Raw genomic sequence first — 20,064 nt, 5'->3', positions numbered from 1 at the left:
CAAGGTGTCCAATGACCTGTTGCATACTGGGGGCTCCTATTGTATGCGGAGCTCCCAAGCTCCCGCTCGGACATCCTCAAAGGCTGAGGGAGGCCTGTGGCGAAGCCTTCTATAACGCACAGGAGGCAGGATTAGACCCAAGCGCAGATTTAATCAACAAAGGTACAAAAGGGAGTAGGCTAGTCATATCCAGGAAACAGGCAGGAGGTCAAAATCCAGAGTCTTCAACAAGAGGCCAAACAGGAGATCGGAATAACTCAGAATGTGATGGTCAACTACCTTTGACTTTGCAAGGAACACAAAGGAATCAGCGGTATATATACAGACCAGCTTGATGGGTAACCAGACACGGGTGTGTAGGGATAAGTGGGCGTGCACAACAGATACACACAATGGAACAAACCAACTAGACAGTAAACAGGGGAGGAATTTGGGGTTCATATTTGAAGGCCTCAGTACTCAGAGGAAGGGGAGCGCTGGATCGTGACAGCGAGCTAGACAAACTATTAATCCACATAACATTCAACCCCTTCATCTGCAGCAGGTGCTGTTTTTTTGTCTGAAACAGAGCGATCACCTGGTTAAACATTGTCAACTAACAGGAACCACAAGGACCGTTAGCTCTGTTCATTTTTACAACACTCTTTGATTTCCTGTTCAACACAATTCTTCAAGACACATGGTGACATGTCGGTCCAATCAACAAACAGAGTGACTCCGTAAAGACATGACCCCTCTCCAGCCAATCAGCCCCTGGCTCTTTTGCAGCACCACAAAGTCGTGTGCATGTGTTAATGTTGCCCAAAAGGAAAAGAAGTTTGTGTTTGGTACAGCGTGTGGCAAGGAGGAAGTTTAAGATGGATGTAGATGGTTCTGTTGACAGTGGATGTTACAGGTGGTCGGACACCACACTTAACATAAAGGCGAGACGCACACAAACCGGCTCGTGTCAAAATAATATAGGGGTATTTTATTTAACAGAATAGATATTAAAGGTATTTTAACACCAAACTAAAACAAAATACAAATGCGGAACGTTTTAACTGCCGGGAGGACGGCTGACCGGCGATCTTGGCAGCAGCAAGCATCGTTGTGCAGACTCTCAAGGATCTGTGTGCGCCCCCGAGAATGGTCCAGGAAGCCTTTGTAGCGCCAACTCAGGTGTGGCTCATCTGTAATCAAGACACTGCATGCACCCAAACACATGTAGCAACAAACACCAGAGCTGGGGGACGTAACAGTGGAACTCTGAGTTCAGAGAATTCTGATGTCGAGGTGGCAGTGAGGGAGGGGGAGATGGTTGAGAAATCATTTAGGAGATGGACGATGCAGCCGAGGGTGAGCCTTACAGCAAAGTAATATTCCTCCCCCCATTGGATTCCACCAAAAGTCAGAGTGGATAGGGAGTTTAAAAGCGCTGGTGACGTCTGATTTTGATAGCCATGACCTCTTCCTGGTTCAGATGGTGAGCGGACATCCACTGAGAGAGAGTGTCCGAGTGAGTCCAACAGACAAATCTTTGAAAAGGCCAAAACATATGCCGGTATTTTACATACATGTCCGTCAGGCTGATTCAATCCATCAGTCGTGGCTCCAGTTAATTTTGCACGGCCTGTCTTATAAAGCCGCTTTGATTCTGTTGCTGCTTTATCGATTCAGTCTGATGCATGGGGACCAGAAACAATTTTTCAGCATGCTCCATTTTACTTCCCGCGATTGACAATGCTAATAACAAGGAATAGCAGCCCCTAATAAAATGTAATAAAAATTCTCCCGTCCTATTGAGACGGCCTTTTTTTCTTCTTGTCAAGTTTCTTGACGATAAGACACTATGACTTTACATGGCTATATAGCCATGTACAGACCGCAGATACTTCCCTAGAATTTGGGAATTTGGTTCAAAGCCTCAGCACACTTAGACAACCAAAAACCACAGAAACACCCAGGACATGGGAGGAGGAGGTTTGTCCCTCTATATATGTATAATACTGAATTGTCTGTGAAGGTGACAAGATTGTTAAACTTTTAAAGTATTTTTTGTATTGCAAAAAATGTTGAATATTGAATTTGTATTGTATGTTTTTGATACATTTATGGTTTTGCATTAAATTATTCTGGAATGTTCTTTGAAATTTATTGGATACCCCAACCTTGGAAATTTTCCACCAGCCATCACTGGATACGGTCAGTAACAAATGTACGTAAAATTGACGTGTCAAGCAGGAATGTCACATTATATAAAATGAAAATGAACGCACCAAGTACAATAAACTGCCTCAACGTTTTGATGGGACCAGCAGCAGAACGACAGCGTTCGTAAGAATGAAATACATAGGAAAATATAACACATGAAGCGGTCGATACGGTAGGAGAGATGTCAGATGGGCAGAAAAATCCCGGAGAAGAAAAGCTATTCAGCCAGCGCATGCCTCGTCTGCCCTGGAGGGAGGCTGTCACTGTGGATTCAGGTCAGGAGCGGCCCTGTGCTCAAACCTTGCTCACCCTACTCCCCTCCAGACAGCTGCTCTCCATTGCGAGCGGGGGAAGGCCACGCAGATGGTGTGTCTGCTGCGAGTGTGAGTGCACACCAACCAAAAACAATTAAAGGTCAGTTTTATCCCAGGGAAAGTGTACCTACAAGCTGTTGCCCAGCTAGCGTGAATTCAGCACACAACAGCAACTTTTCTCTGAGAATTACATTCCCTAAACCAGACACTTCATCTCCTGCAGCATGGTGCCCACTCTGCTTTTTTGATGATGCTGTGAGGACTTTTGGGGTTCACCATTAGCCGCCCTTGAACGTTAAAGAGGCTGAACATGAGGGGTCAGGCCCACATTTCAGGAATCAGGAACATTTATTGCCAAAATATAGTTGGTGCACGACATTGGATGATAATACATTTACTTTATATAGCGCTTTTCCAAATGCTCGAGGTCACAAAACCTTTTAAAATATCCTAAAAGCTTTAAACAAATAAAACCAAGCAAATAGCAAACATGCATAGAATACATTACATTAAAAACCATTCTGAAGAGGTGGGTTTTCATTTGTGTTTTGAATGTGGAGGTCAGTGCAGTCTCTGGTGAGCCTGGAACAGCAGCGGATGGACAATAATGGCCTGGTGTAGCAGTGCACCATTATTGTCTTTGGCAGGTTGAATTTCTTCAGCTATCTCAAGAAGAACAGCCTCTGCTGAGCCTCTTTGGTGATGGAGCTGATTTTCAACTCCCACTTGAGGTCCTGGGTGATGATGGAGCTTGAACTTTTGTACATCATTTTTTTGGTTGCACCACAACACCAGATGAACTGACTCCCACCTGTAGGCGGACTCCTCCCCACCAGAGATGAGTCAAATGAGAGTCGTGTCGTCCTCAAACTAGAGAAGCTTTACGGACTGGTTGCTGGAGGTGCAGCTGTTAGTGTACAGAGAGTAGAGCAGACAGGAAAGAACGCAGCCTTCGGTGCTAATGGGCCGAGGGGCTGAGACATGTTTCCCCATCCTCACGTGCTTCCTGTCAGACAGGAGGGTGTGATCCATTTGCAGGTCGAGTTGGGCACGTGCAGTTGAGAAAGCTTGTCCTGCAGCAGAGGTCTGCCCAGGCAATTGACTTAAGGAGGCCTTGTTCCAGAAGTGAGCTATAATAACTTCATTAAAAGTACCAGGGATGCCCCTTCTAAAATAGTGTATTCCACTCCTTTTTAGATGTCAAAGTTCAAGCTTTAGTCACAAGATAGGTTGCCTCCTGCTGCCTCTCAACCATCCTCTTTAATTCCACTCATTTAATTACAAGGAAGTGCAACACCTTAAGGCTATACAATATACCAAATCAATAAAGTGGCCATTTAATGTCACATGAGAACAGCGCTGAAAGAATACACAAGCAATTTCTGAATAGTTAGTTGGTTATTTTGGTGAAGTTTTTGTTTTGACATCCGACCAATATCCCCATTTTGGTGTGCGTGTGCTGAAGTATACAGCTCTTGAGTTGTGCAATGTGAAAGGACTTAGATTAGAAACATCAAATTGAAATAGAAAATGCAAAGCGTCCTTTTGAAGGCAACAGCTGGAGTTTAGATGAAGCCAGTCCCCGTGCCGCCTGCTGTGTGTTACACATTGAGATGAAAATAAGAGCTCAGTTACAAGAGCCAACATGCATGGCTTTGAGTTGTGAACAGATACTCCATGACAGAACAATAGGACCTAATGGAAATTAATTTTTTTCTCTCCTGCAAGACCCTTTTTATGCTTGACACAAGCAAACTGCTGATGTGATACTTAGGTAGTCTTGGCAATGCTGCGATTCATGATGAGCACAATGAACAGCACAAGAGCCTTCCCCTTTCATTTTAAAGGCTCCAGACAAGTACAAAAGATCACACTCAATTAACAATCGTCCCCAGTGACAAGTTACCAATTAGTGGTATATGGCCAATGGACCAATGGGGAAAGGCCACGCTGCATGAAAAGTGGGATTTTCGGCAGTATGCGGCACTGTAAATTGTCGTGGAATTTCAGGTTTGCGGCAATTTGCGGGCAACGCCGAAAACTGCCGTAAATTGTCAGAAATTGACGTGGGCCTCCCTTGGCAGTTGTCCCCCCATGACCCCCCTCTTCCTAATTCTAGGGGAGTCTTTGACATGTAAATGAAAATGCTGTGAGCTATACAAATGCAAATCAGGGTCGCAGAGGGAGTTTTAGCCCAGGTGACATTTTTTTAAAAGGTAAGAAAATCTCTGGTACAAATAGATCAGGCTCAGTAGCCTAATTATAGACTCTTACATTTTAGCTTGAATTGATTTATTTAATGCAAATATGCTAGATTACTGTGTACGCCATTAGCAATGGCAAATGTTATGTAAAAAAGATACACAAAATAACTTCATTAAAAAATTAGTTTTAATCAAGGTAAAATGAGCATTCCATGCAAACAACATTTGAATCAGCATGAGGGGTCTGCAGAGATCACAGTCTCCTAGAGCTCAACTACAGTGCATAGTGGCAGGACTACAGTCACCTTCTCTTTGGTCTTACTTAAATGCACAGAGGATGTATTACCCACACATCTTCTAGCAATGCGCTCAACTGGCAGAAATGATGCTGGGTATGACGTATCTGTTCCCTGCAAGCCCCAAACTTCTATTGGCTTTCCATAAAAATGTCTGTCCGGGTGGGGATGAAGCCAGGAAACTTGTGCAAGAACATCTTTAAATGCCGTACCCTTTGACACAACATTAACAACTATAAACTGCTTTATAATGGCTGGTCGTAGTTCTGCTAGAGGGTCAAGGACGGGTTCCTCAAAACTGTTAGTGTTTCCACACTACTTAGCATAAACATAGCATAAAACTTAGCATAAATCCCGCCAGGGGCGGGACTTTTGCTTTTTAAACATGAGAAGGAGCAGGGGAAGAGTAACAAACCGCAGTTTTGAGCGAATGCAAGCAGCAGAAGCAGGCGCAGCAGAAGCAGGCGCACCACCACCACCACCAGATGCAGCAGATGCACCACCACCAGAAGAAAACGCAGCAGCAGCAGGCACAGCAGAAGCCGACGCAGCAGAAGCACCACCATTAGCAGCAGCAGCAGAGGGCAGCTGGCAGTCAAAGACGTCGGAACCGGCGGACTAATTACGCCCAGGACTTCGCTCTGCTGTGGTGATAAATTTGGACGGATTAATTTAGCGTCCTTATATATTTTAATCATTGTATTAAAATAATGTTTTATTCGTATTCCCGCCCCTGTCTCCTCTTGGGTCATTGTTCCACTGCTCTCCCCCCAAAAAAAGAACCTTGTTTTTAATTATTTCGAGTTCTTGGGGCTCTTACCTAAGTGGGGTTGTTGGCAACACACTTTTTTTTTAAAACCTCTGCCACTGACCTACCCCTATTCGCAGCGCTTTCAATGATCACACCTTTGGATTCCTTTCTTCATGTAAACACTCCTTTTCACTCGCTCTTGCATCCGAACGCTGCTGCAGAGACTCTACTCTCAACTCTTTCCTCCTCTCTAGACTCTCTGCCCTCTTACGACACGACGGACTGGCAAATCCCCTCCGGCTCTGTGGCTGTCTGAACCGGTGCCATGAGAGCAACCATGCGAGCATCGGAAAGGAGATGGCGTAAATATAAACAACCTGATGACCTGCTTTCAATCTCTTCTCTCCTTTTTCTGCTTCTATTTCTGCTGCCAAAAGCTCCTTCTACCAATCCAGAATTGAATCTTCATTTTCTAACTCCCAAAAACTCTTAACGATCTCCTTGAACCCCAAAAAAACTACTACAGACGGTCTCTCTTCCCTTTTTGTCCACAACTCTTGAGCGTGCGATCTTTAACCAACCCTCCTCCTATCTCCACCGTAACAACCTCCTTGACCCCCACCAGTCAGGCTTCAAGGCCGTTCCACAGAGACTGCTCTCCTTGCTGTCTCAGAGGAACTCCATACTGCTAGAGCCGCCTCTCTCTCCTCTGTCCTCATCCTTCTGGACCTCTCCGCTGCATTTGACAGTTAATTATTTATTTATTTAATTCCTCCCTTCAGGAACTTTGTCTCAGGCTCTGCTCTCTCCCTTCTCTCATCCTACCTTGATGGCCGCATCTACTGGGTAACCTGGCGAGGATCTTCGTCGGAACCATATCCTCTTACTAGAGTTCCTCAGGGTTCCGTCCTGGGTCCCCTCCCCTTCTCGCTCTACACCAACTCTCTCGGCGCTGTCATTTGCTTGCATGGCTTCTCCTACCACAGCTATGCTGATGACACCCAACTAATCCTCTCCTTCCCTCACTCGGATCTCTGCCTGTCTGACTGACATCTCTCAGTGGATGTCCGCTCACCATCTGAAAATCAACCCCGACAAGACTGAACTACTTCGCTTTCCGGGAAAACATTCTCCGACCCAGGACTTGACGGTCAAATTTGACTGCTAGGAACCTCTGCGTGATACTTGATAGCCAACTTTCCCTGACTCCCAACATCACTGACAACACGATCCTGTAGATACACGCTCTACAACATCAGGAGAATACGTCCCCTTCTCACTCAGAAGGCAGCGCAGGTACTGATTCAGGCTCTTGTCATCTCCCGCCTGGACTACTGCAACTTTCTCCTGGCAGGTCTCCCTGCTACCACCATTCCACCTCTGCAGCTCATCCAGAATGCAGCAGCTCGACCGGTCTTTAACCATCCAAAATTCTCCCACAGCCTGCATGAAAAGTGAGATTTTCGTCCCCGTAAACGCCCGGAAATCTCCCTAATTTCCGACAATTTCCGACAATTTGCAACCCGCGCACGTCGCGTTTGTCTGTGCCACAAATTGTCGGAAACGAACCATGACGTAGGTGGAGAGCTGGCGGAGGTGCGAATGGCCCGAATTAGCATATGAATGCAGCGAAACCGCGGGTGGCCGAGCGGAGCGGGCTTGAATATCCTTACTCCTTATTGGATGAAACCACAACTTACTAACAAATAAAATCACTCGTGATTGGCAGCAAAACCACACGTGGGCAGACCAGGCTTGAGTTTCCTTGTTCATGATTGGATGAAACCACAACTTTCAATCACTCGTGATTGGTTGGCAGATCTGTCGCTATTGGTCACCCGCCTTATTTAATTTATATATATTTATATATTCATATTATGCTGTACAGTGATCCCTCGCCACTTCGCGGTTCACTTATCGCGGATTCGCTATTTCGCGGATTTTCATATTGCATTTTTTTTTTTTTGGTGCATTGTGCTCTGCATTCTGATTCGCTAAAAACTCACTCCCGAGCCGTTCATTACAGTTCTCCAACGTAATCGATGGTGGCATGTCGGTGTACAAGGATCTTTTTGCAAAGAAGAAAAAAGAGCGACAACAGCTGCCTATCACTATGTTCTTCTCCCGAACAAACACACCTGCACCGCGGGCTTCAGAAGAAGAGAACACTGCAGAGCGCAGTCAGGATGCAGCGGCCCAGTCTGAAGAGCAGTGAAACGGCCTACACGCGAGTCACTGTATTTGTATACATGTAATAGTTGCTAATTGTAAAAAAAAAAAAAGTTTTCTATTTCGCGGATTTCACTTATCGCGGGTCATTTTCGGAACGTAACCCCCGCGATAAACGAGGGATTACTGTATATTCATTTCATGGTTATCCTATGTAGGCTACTACACTATTATTAGGATACCAACCAGGACATCAATGAATTTATAGAGAAAATGAACATTTGCCACATGTTTATGCAAAGAAAGAGCTTTATTAACAACACACAAACAACAACTACATACAAAGTGAGGATCTGCCCACACTTGGGTAACGGCGGTTTAAAAACTACAGCTCAGTTAACTGTCCGTTTGCCTCCTCGGGGTTGTAGACCGTCACTGGCGCCGTGTTTTCCGAGGCAGGTCTGTTGTGCAGGCGGCTCGTGTGCTTGTGGCGACCGTACAATCCACCCCGAGACCCCGCCAACAACGCAGTCCTCTCCGTCCGACGTAAGCTCTACGGTGGCGGATTTCCAGAGTTCCACCTCGTCATCAGCCAGTGCACTTTGTCTCAATTCCAGCAGCTGTAAAAACAACAATGAATCAGTACTGTGCGATGCGATGCGTACGGACACAACACATCTATCAATGCACCTGAAAAAAGTCAGCAAATAAACTCTGACCCTCTTTCTTCTCGCTCGACTCCGCGCTGAATCCTTCGCAGCTTCCGCCCGCAATGAGTGTTCCGGCTGAACCTGAAGCTCCTGCGTCCCGTCTCACAATACGTCTCACAAGCGGCTGGAAAACAATTAAATGAGTGTGGTATGAATACAAAAAAAATCAACGCAAGTCACAGTAACATTTAACAAGGAAGGAGAAACAGTAAACAGTGTCACTTACACACAATGACGTCGTCTAAATCTGGACTTTTCCCGGAGCAAATACGAGGTCACCGCCTCATTATGAGGCGAGATTAGTCTGTGAAAACAAAATGTACAGTTATGATCGGTATCTATACGTATATATTCCCTTACACCGCAGAATGAAGGCATATTCTTTAAATCTGACCCTTGCTCCGGTTCGTAGCGCCTGTAATTCGTCTCGGAGTTGTGAAGACGGCGCACCGCTTCCTGTAAACAACACGGCAAAGAAAATACACTTTAATAAAGCAGTTTCTGCTCACTTGTAAGGCTACTAGGCTACTTTTAGCTTAGCTTGAGGCTACGCTACTCTTAGCTTAGCTTGCAGTCATCGAACGTATTCTTACCGCTATCTTGGGATTGTGCGCCCGTCTCCTCTTCTTTGAGTCAGTTCCTCCAGAGCCGCCATCCTCTCCTCCATGGACAGAACGCTCCAGTGGAGCGAACCGCTCGTTGATATCGGCAGTTTGTTGTTGGAGTTGACGAGACGATCCACTGAGAGCATCAGCAGCTTCTTCTCTCTGTCTGCGGACTGGCCGAAAGTTGGTGACCGCGGAGAGGAGTTGAAGGCGAGTTGAACGCGAGACGTCGTCCAGCCATTTTTCACGAAGCAGCAAAAACCAAACAAAGGAACTGGAGATACAGTTCTTCTGAATATAGTAACACACTGTTTGTATGCTCGTCTTGCAAGTACTGCTGTCTGAGTCGTGCCTATGACCTCACACGTGATTGGACGAGGAGTCTAAGGGTCCTCCAATCACATACGAGGTTATTGTTAAACGGAAGGACCAGTATTTTAGGAAGACAAATGGTTGGGACTTTGAAACAGCTGATATACTTTATGTAAAGCAGTGTTTTGGTGTCAGCAGAACGATTTTTCCTAGAAAACTGTACAGTGGTGCCTCTTTCTCCATTCCACCAGACACTCTTGAGTCTGACATACGTGCAATGTTGACAATGTATCATCACATGTACCCTTGTGTCACTGAGGTTGAATGTTTTGCCATGACATGTAAACAGGTAACATATATGAATGTAACTTACTCAATCGATAGATGCAGAGCAGAAAGGTCAGCATGTGTTCATGCTAAGTGGTGTGGAAACACAACAGTTTTGAGGAACCCGTCCTTGACCCTCTAGCACAGGGGTGCTCAATACGTCGATCGCGATCTACCAGTCGATCTCCAAGGTACTATTGGTAGATCGCATGACAAGGGGAGGTGACATTGTCATGAACTGACGCTATACAAATAAAGTTGAGTTGTTTTGAATAAAAAAACTAGACGTCAGCCTATCAGCCATCCCGTCACTTGATTGATACACAGGACAACCAGTCAGATGACATCTGATTTTTCCCCCCGTACAATTAGGTCACTGTGCGTGTTCAAACAACGCCCCTGGGCGCTGCAAAGCTAACAAGCTAGTCGTTAGTTACATCCTAATTTTTCGTTCGGTTTTTTCCTCTTAAACGTAAGATAGGGTATAAAAATGAGTGGGGGAGCTGGACCAAGTAAAAAGAAAAAAAACCTATCACTTTCATATGGAATGGGAGGACGACTTTTTTTTCACGATGACATTTTCAAAGTGCGTTTGTCTCGTCTGCCAGTCTACCGTCGCAATACCAAAGAAGGGAAATGTGGAGCGGCATTTTCGGACTCTTCATGGAAAATAGCTCAGGTGATGGCAAAAAATGTACATAATTATGATGTTCAGTCTGTTCAGTTCTGAATTATGTTGTGTTGTGCAACATATGTGGTTATACATCAACATAAGTTGTAAGAATCCTCAATATATTTCTCAATAAATATAATGGGTAGATTATTTTGACTTGGTCATTTCAAAAGTAGCTCCCATGCTGAAAAAGTGTGAGCACCCCTGCTCTAGCAGAACTACGACCAGCCATTATAAAGCAGTTTATAGTTGTTAATGTTGTGTCAAAGGGTACGTCATTTAAACATGTTGTTGCCCAAGTTTCCTGGCTTCATCTCCACCCGGACAGACATTTTTATGGAAAGCCAATAGAAGTTTGGGGCTTGCAGGGAACAGATACGTCATACCCAGCATCATTTCTGCCAGTTGAGCGCATTGCTAGAAGATGTGTGGTTAATACATCCTCTGTGCATTTAAGTAAGACCAAAGAAAAGGTCACTGTAGTCCTGCCACTATGCACTGTAGTTGAGCTCTAGGAGACTGTGATCTCTGCAGACCCCTCATTCTGATTCAAATGTTGTTTGCATGGAATGCTCATTTTACCTTGATTGAAACTAATTTTTTAATGAAGTTATTTTGTGTATCTTTTTTACATAACATTTGCCATTGCTAATGGCGTACACAGTAATCTAGCATATTTGAATTAAATAAATCAATTCAAGCTAAAATGTAAGAGTCTATAATTAGGCTACTGAGCCTGATCTATTTGTACCAGAGATTTTCTTACCTTTTAAAAAAATGTCACCTGGGCTAAAACTCCCTCTGCGACCCTGATTTGCATTTGTATAGCTCACAGCATTTTCATTTACATGTCAAAGCCTCCCTAGAATTAGGAGGAGGGGGGTAATGGGGGGACAACTGCCAAGGGAGGCCCACGTCAATTTCTGACAATTTACGGCAGTTTTCGGCGTTGCCCGCAAATTGCCGCAAACCTGAAATTCCACGACAATTTACAGTGCCGCATACTGCCGAAAATCCCACTTTTCATGCAGTGACACTACACTCCTCCGCTCTCTTCACTGGCTACCGGTGTCTGCCCGCATCCAGTTAAAGACATTGGTGCTCACGTACCATGCTGTGAATGGATGGGGTCCAGCTTACATCCAGGACATGGTCAAACCCGACATCCCAACCCGCACTCTCCGCTCTGCATCTGCAAAACTACTCGTCCCTCCCTCACTGAGAGCAAAACACTCGACTAGATCTCGACTCTTCGCTGTCCTTGCCCCGAAATGGTGGAACGAGCTCTCTGATGACATCAGGACCGCAGAGAGCCTTCACATCTTCCGCCGTAAACTAAAGACACACCTCTTCAGACTCTACCTGGACTGAAAGACTAACAAATTGTACTTATGTATTGTAAATTGGCTTATTTGAGGAAATTGAGTTATTATCCTTATGGTTGAAAGCAGTTATTGTAAGTGGCTTTAGCGTCAGCTAAATTACATGTAATGTAAGCAACATAAAACAGCATGCATAGTATTATCATCTAATAGCTGGTACACTTTAATAATAACATCTTAAATCATCAAATTTAACCATTATATTTATCTCAGTTTATAAAATATTTGCCTCGCAGGACGGTCCTACATCCTTTGCTCAGCTGACAGGAGAAACTCCCAAAAAAACCTTTTGGGGGAGAAAATTTGGAGAAATCATCAAGGATTCTTCCCCCAGGTTTTTAACGTTACATTGTGGCAGGAGATCATGTGTAGAGTAATTAAATGACTATGAATTGTGTTAGATAAAATAATTGCAATATGAATCAAACATTGTAATGTAAAGAATAACTATATTTCCAATACTAAACATTACTGCATGCATTATAATTTCCATCGCTAGGTGTGCTTTTCTGTTTAAATCCCTAACAGTCTAAACATATTAAGTACATTTTTTTTAAATATCAAATAAACTTGAAACAGTGCAAAAATGTATTTCTATATTCTACAATCTAAAGAATTGGGATATCGTGGAGACCCAAGACTCTGCTGAACGTCAGGAATTTGACTAACGGCAGTTTCAAAAACTTGTCCCCAGGTTGGTCTCAATGGGGCGAGAGATGGACTTTGTCTTGCTCAAAGTCCGTGGCCAAATGTGTAAGTCTGTTGGATTCTATATTCACATTTCTACAGCAGCACATTCCTATCATTCAATCCAAAAATGAATGAAGAGTGAAGATTGTGGAAATGACAAAATGGAAATATTTTTTTAACCAGATTCTGAAGCTCCTCTGAACTACTAGACTCAAGCGTTTCAGTCCGCACTCTAGCCTGCCACATACGTACCAATGTAAATCTAAGAAACCGTCTGAAACTCATGAAACATAATCAGGGATATTGGAAGAAGTTGAACAGAAATCAAAGCTTTTATAAAAATAATTGAAGGTTTTGTCAACGTTTCAAAGTTTAAATAATGTCTGTAGCTGAAATATTGAAAGATTTGAAGTGTAAGATGATTTGGCAAAAAAAAAGGTTAAAAATAGTATGAATTGTTTATTTATATTAATTCCAGCATAAGCGGTAGAAAGCTGAAAAGTCATAGCACCCCTCTCCTGAATATTTTAATAGCTGAACAGTTGAAGGAGCTGAAAGTTGAAAGTTGAAGTTGAATAAAGATTTGAAGAGAATCTAACAGAGCATGCAGGAGCAGAGAGACAAAACTAACAGGCTGACTCACCCTCACCTCCACCTTAGCCTTGTTCCTGTGTACAAGCCGGCCAGATGAGGTGACAGTTTCACCCCTATAGGAAAAATCTATTTTCAGAAAGCTTTTTAGGGCAGGTGTGAGTTTCACCTGAGGCCACAGAGTACCCCTGTACTGTCGTCCTGCAGAAACACCATTGTTCCTCATGAAAATGTTTGGTGCCAACATAAGCTACTACGTCACTGTACAACCGAAAACAGTCTCAATGTAAGCACTCTTATTGTGTTTTAAGTGGCTGGTGTGAGAACTTGCCTCATTGAGCAATGTTCTCATATTTTAAATTAATTTAAGTAGCCCTGACCTTTGCAGTATGATGTTAGTTAGTTATCGTATAAGCAATTCTGGGAATTTGAATTATTTATTTTTGATTGTATTCAAACATCAAGTTATCATGATGAAAATACAATATCAATATGAACAAGATACATAATTACAGAAATGGAAAGTTCATTTGTCTTTTTAAATAATAAGGTCAACAGGAAGTGTAACCATGCCTGTCACGACTGCATTACTTCTTTTTGAAGAGAGTTTCTTTAGACAGTGGCCTAATGCACTGGCAGAAACAGATTCACATTTTTTTTGTTGCGGTTTAGATTATCACAGCTGTGCTTCATAAATCTGTTACTTATTACAGCCACAACTGTGCAGACAGACATACCGATTCAGCCCCATTCGGGCTCACAATTAGATTTACGGCTATAGATTTATCAAAGGGAGAGTCGTGTCGTCCTCATATTATCACTCCAGCATTTTGTGGTTAAAATGTATTATTTATAATTGTAATTATAACACATTTTAACAATTGAACGGAATATAGAATATGTTCAGGGCCTTCGGGGTACAGTCTCTGGTTCCACAGGGACTGTATAGATGGTCCTCCCACACGTCTCAGACAGGGTCGACTGTGCCAGCTGGACCTGGCAGCGGGTTTGGACCAGGGTGGACATCAGGCACCCAAGTTCCCTTGACACGAGTGCATGCTCCTGAAATTGAATTATTATATTCAATAGACTATTCAGATTAGGAATTTACACTTACTATATTCACTATTTATGAAATAACTATTTTTGAATGGATGCTATTGGAACGATTCAAACAACGGCCTGTTTTCGTACCCTGCAGGGGGTAATCCATTAGTTCAGGAGGATTTGTGAAGCAGGATCTGGATATTTCTTCTATGGAACTCATCATGTAAAGTTGTATTGCCTAGGTTTAAAATAAGTATTCTCTACCTCCTTAATCATGAATGACAATGCCATCTCACCGTCTCGTTGAAGTGGAGGTAAACAAATGGAGCGGAACAAATGTTTGTCACCTTGGACTATATAACTCGAAGCTGTAGAAGGAAAGCTTTGAGTAGCCTTGACGCATGACTTCATCATGTTTCAACTCTGCTCCATGCTGTATTAAATAAATGTTCTGTTCAATGATTTTCACAAAAGTGTTGAATACAAATTTTCTAACGGATGCTAATGTTAAAGTAAAGTAAGCCTCTTCCAGTTCTGGTGCAGCATCGTGATGAGCGAGAGCAGTAAAAAGCCTCCTTTGATTCAGCACCACCCCTCTGTGAGTGAGGCTTCTCAGCTCTGGTTCAGCTGACGACTAAACAGAGAAATACTGCATATTGAGATGACCTGCCCAATCTCAGGTTCATACTGCACCATCTTTTCATGAAATAAATGAGTTGAAAACATTCCTCAATTAGTGGCGCGAAAGGATGAAAAGTTGGTGGGGAAATAAAGACTGTATATCACAACAAAGATGCTTTATTGCGAAGATCACATCAGCTTTTCTGCTGGTCTCACTCCAATCTCAGAAACGCTGGCCGGCCAGTTGAGAAGTGGCGCATGAATGCTGATGAAATGAGACATAGCTACAGTAAAGCAGCAAAACCACAACCACACGTTGCTGTTACAAGTGAAAGTTATGCATTCACAAACCTAAAGTAAACTACTCCTTATGCAGAATTATTTTCTCAAAAATTTGGGATATACTCCTTTTTGGGATGCAGTCACGTGTCCATTACTTGAATACTGCAGATAGTCAATATGGAACTCATTTCATTGACTGTTTATATTTTTGGATAGTTTAACTTTGATAATTGGTTTCCATGTTGTAGTAATCTAAATCCAGAAAAGTAACGACTGACCTGTTTTACTTAACTTAACGAATGTCATCACAACGTGAATATTAATATATAATGTGGGATGTAAATCGGCTTATTTTAGGAAATTGCACTTTGTTTCTTGTTCTTCTGGGTTTGTATCCTTATGGTTGAAATGCACTTATTGTAAGTCAGCTAAATGACATGTAAAAATGAAAAATGGCAAAAGTGACTTCCATTAAAGAAAAAGGCTAAACACTGGATGTAGGTTTTCAAATAAAATATAAATCTTTATTGACCACAGCTGAACAGGACATTTGTTCTTTGCAAATTAGATAAACTAGGATTTAAAATTAGCAGGTGTTTTTTTCCATGTTGGAAAAGAAGGATGGGACCTTCCCAGGGTTTACCTATTTAATGCAGAGGCCGTATTCTGAATGATTCTCATTTTAAAACAGCATTATGTAAAGTGATGCGAGGACTACCAACATCTGTCAGATTTAGAAACAATGAACACTGTTGTACAATGAGAGCTCATTCTGAGGTGTGGGCTTTATCCAACAACCACAGTGTCATCATCTACAAACTCGTAAAAGGGAACCTCTAGGTTGAGAGGGGCGGGGCCTTTCCTAATGCGGCCCGACGCGTCATAGTGAGAGCCGTGACAGGGGCAGTAGTAACCGCCATAGTCGCCTGCATTTGCGATGGGCACACAGCCCAGATGTGTGCACACCCCGAGGACGATGACCCAGCTGGGCTTGAGGACCCTGTCCTTGTCGTGTTGAGGATCTCGCAGCTCTGCCAGGTTCACGCCGGCTTCTGTGGCAATCTCTTTCTCTGTGCGATGACGGACGAACAGAGGTTTGCCCCTCCACTTGAAGGTCATGTTCTTGCCTTCAGGGATATCGCTAAGCTTGACTTCGATCTTGGACAGGGCCAGGACGTCAGCCGAGGCACTCATGGAAGAAACAAACTGAGTGACCACCGTCTTGGCAGCGTAGACTCCCACCACGGTTGTGGCACCGGTGACCAGGTACGAGAAGGTCCTCCTGGATTCACTGCTCTCCTGGGAAGACTTGTTGGGGTCAAGCACTTCTGGGCGCCTGTAGTCAGAGAAGTCTGGTACTCTGACATCTGTGTGGGCAAATCGAACTCCTGCACAGCCTGCAGACAAGAACAGACGAGCCACCAGTTAGAATACAGACAGCTGAGATTTTGGAAAAGTTCACTCATTAAAATAGCTGGATTTATTTGCAATTAACTTTAAATATACTTCAAATATTGTATTTGGCAATTGACTTTGTCTTTCTGAAACAATCGCAATTTAAAGGCTGGCACATGAGTCTGCGTCTTTACGCACAGTCGTGTCGACGCACTCGTTTCACTTCATAGTTCTAAAGTCTTGCTTTGTGTTGCAGAGCGATTCATCTCCAGAACAACAGGCGGAGTAACGTGTTTTGTTGAAGACGACCTAGAGAGTCACGTCTTTGTGTGTGGAAGTCGCTGGTTTGTTTATTTATGTATCATAGACTTTATTGCCCCGTGCATCCACACTGCTGCTTTTCATCAAGGACACATTTGTCCCGTATTTTCCTCCACAACTTTGTTCCCCTCGACCAGCAAACCGACGTTTGTGGAGATCTCTGCCTGGCAATGGAGTGGAAAGCTTTTAATTGTGTGATGGTGTTCAAGCGACACTGGGCAGAGCGGATTGGAAAGGTTTGCTGCTAGAGAGGTTGCCTTATTGTTGATAAGAGAGTGACTCATGAACTCAAAGTTGAGGTAGTTGTCATGTTAATGCAGTGCAGATACTTCTAGCCGGGTTGGCAAAAAGCTCAAACGTTGGACAGTCGCCACACGTGTAGGTGATGTTAACATGGTATTCAATCTTGATTTAATCAGCAGCATCTAGATTTGGACTGAAGATCCATTAAGTGTGGATCATTCATCAGATCAAACACTTGAACCACATCACAACCGATCAAAATAAGTGTGCGACCCACAGACTTACCACAATAAGAATGTGACTAGTTAACGGGTGAGCGGGACATATGGAAGGACATTGAGCCTGCAGAGGGCTCGGAATGATTCACGTTGCACCAGCGTGTCGTGCCTCTGAATATATCGCCATGTTCCCGTCAGGTCGTAAGATCTGTCGCCACCTTCCTTTGATATGACCGGCGGGTCGCTAAATCTGAAGGCACCTTCTTCTGATATTATAGAAACATGGCGATATTCAGGAGGCACGGCAACGCTAAACAGTAGTGCGACATATGTATCGAAATAAATCGAGAACCCATTTTTCCAGAGACGGCTAGTGGTGGGGCGAACGGTTTGTCCGGACCGGGGCTAACGAGATGCTAGCCAACAACTTGCAGCTAACGTTAGCTAAGCTAACGAAGTTGACAACTCCCTCGGTTGTATTTCACAGTGACAACTGTATCCCAGAGCATATTCCACGAGACGTCAACTTCCAATACACAAGTAAAAACTACGGTAACATCCAGTTAACTGAGCGAACACACACAGCTAACAGCAGACTTACCATTAAGGCGAACAGTAACAGCAGGCCCCGTCTTCGGGCTTTGGCCGCTGAGCGTTTCGCGGCAGAGGAACGGTTTCTTTGGGTCCAACAAAATCTTCTCTCCCTTCACAACGACCCCGGGCACCAGCGCCTTCAGGGGACCGGCGACCGCGACAGCTGTGGCCTGCATGTAAGGGGAAAATGCCCCTGACCGGGCAGCAAGGGACATCATGTTTGCGGCGACTGCTGCTCCGACGACCTTGCGCTGTCTTTACTCGTAACTGGTGAGGTAATACGTTAACGTAACCAAGTGCGTCATTGCGTCACCACGTGATGACACGTAACAGTGACAGAAAGTCTAAACGCTGATTTACATTTACATTTGTGTCACTATACAACTCTTTTACAAACAAACGGTATGATTGCATACTCTTCATTAAGTTCTGTTAGTTGAAATCGCTTAAGTTACGTTGGTAACTGATTTAAATACAGATACGCTATAATAATTATATTAAATCACATGTCATTTAGCTGATGCTTTTATCCAAAGTGACTTACATTGCTTGTTTTCTTAAATTATGTTTTTTACATTTTGCTTGGGGAGGAATTAGGAGTCAGGTGTCTTGCTCTGGGACACTTCAACATGGGACATGGAGCAGCCTGGGTTTGAACCACGGACCTTACAGGGCCCAGTGCACCCTCTCTACTCCATGGCCACCGTCGCCCCAGTTACACCCCCCCCCCTAACCCCTCAAACAGCCCCTGAATCAGACTCTCACCTGAACCCCTCCTGGGTTCATGTACCGTTCTTATGGACATCAACACACATTTATAACAAATACACAAAGACCAGCTCACGTTACCGGGAGCCGCTGCGCAGTAAACGGCAGCTCGTCTGCCCACATCCGCCCATAGTTATTAGTGAAAAGTCACTTTAATGACTTATCTTTCACACTTTGTGGCTGACAAAGGCTGAGACGGTTATATATACATAGTTTATACTTATATACATATTATGAACCGAAATGGATCAAAGTGAGCTCAGGTAGACAAGTTATGAACCTGAAATATCACTTTCTAAGTCAGTAACGTTAAAGAATAAATATACAAAGAAACTGAGATTGCCTGGCGTGATGTTTTGTTGTGTGATTATAAACTAACTTCGGGTTCGGGGGTGTTGTTAGGCCCAACGTGCAGTGTACATTTGATCGACTTCAACTAAGTCGATTCATAAATTAGACCAATTAATAAAATGCATTGGAATACTAGTGTACAGCCATGATTCTGAAACTATGTAATCAACAACAATGCGTGCATGTAATACTTGATACCACCACTTACATTGACCGAGACACATTAGAAACCTAAATTAAATTGAACCATCCAGTGTAATACCTCATTGCACACCACATTCTGTCAAAAGCTCACCTTGAACGCACCAGATGACGTCACGTGCCTAGGGGCGTGGAAACTGCCTTCCCCAGCCTTCTCTGATCTGTATAAATACCTGTATATCTGTATATGTATATATATGCACCCTTTGTTTTGGATTTGTTGTTGTCGTTATGTGGTAGCCATTGAACTACACTGTGGACTGTAGATTGCAGAAACAAGGCGGATGTTCACTTTTTGTTAAATACTATTGATTTTAACCTTTTGATCCAAAATGACCTTTGCTCGTCTGGAGTTTCTTCATTTTTGTATACGACACAAAATAAAATTAAATGAATTGAGTAGCGCTGCGAGGGTTAGACAAGAAGCATGGCAAAATATTGCAGACAAGTTAAATGAGTAATTGTTCGACGGGGCCCCGTCCACCAACACTCTCGTTATTTCTGATCCAGCCTCTCACCCTAATCAGCACTCACATCCCTTACCTGCTACTCGCCCTCATTAGTTCCTCACTCTTGGATATTTTCTTCTTCATTTTCTTCCCTTTTTGTTCAAAACTCTTGAACATGCTATCTCTAACCAACTCAGGTGGCAGCACGGATCTCTGCCTGTCTGACTGACATCTCTCAGAGGATGTCCTCTCACCATCTGAAAATCAACCCTGATAAGACTGAACGTCTTCTCTTTCCGGAAAACATTGTCCTATACAGGACCTCACTGTTAACTTTGGCAACTCTGTGTTAACGCC

At 43.6% G+C, this 20,064-nt stretch overlaps 1 protein-coding gene and 2 long non-coding RNA genes across 3 annotated transcripts in view; 1 reads left to right on the top strand and 2 right to left on the bottom strand.

Moving 5' to 3' along the window:
* Positions 1-20,064, top strand: part of LOC144385327 (uncharacterized) — a 100,944-nt gene that overhangs the window by 55,374 nt on the left and 25,506 nt on the right. The window lies entirely within an intron of this gene.
* Positions 8,647-9,133, bottom strand: LOC144385326 (uncharacterized). Its single transcript, XR_013451560.1, has 3 exons — positions 9,032-9,133; positions 8,864-8,941; positions 8,647-8,761 (listed from the first exon to the last, which is right to left on the bottom strand). It is a non-coding gene; the product is annotated as an uncharacterized LOC144385326 (long non-coding RNA).
* On the bottom strand, positions 15,666-18,362 carry uqcrfs1 (ubiquinol-cytochrome c reductase, Rieske iron-sulfur polypeptide 1). Its single transcript, XM_040164478.2, has 2 exons — positions 17,946-18,362; positions 15,666-16,564 (listed from the first exon to the last, which is right to left on the bottom strand). The coding sequence occupies exons 1-2, from the start codon at positions 18,154-18,156 to the stop codon at positions 15,954-15,956; spliced, it is 822 nt and encodes a 273-aa protein (XP_040020412.1). The 5' UTR covers positions 18,157-18,362; the 3' UTR covers positions 15,666-15,953.

The sequence above is a fragment of the Gasterosteus aculeatus genome, chromosome 12, assembly GCF_964276395.1.
Source record: "Gasterosteus aculeatus chromosome 12, fGasAcu3.hap1.1, whole genome shotgun sequence".
NCBI classification, from domain to species: Eukaryota; Metazoa; Chordata; class Actinopteri; order Perciformes; family Gasterosteidae; genus Gasterosteus; species Gasterosteus aculeatus.
Note: the sequence above shows the minus strand (reverse complement) of the source record. Positions and strands in the feature narration are given on the sequence as shown.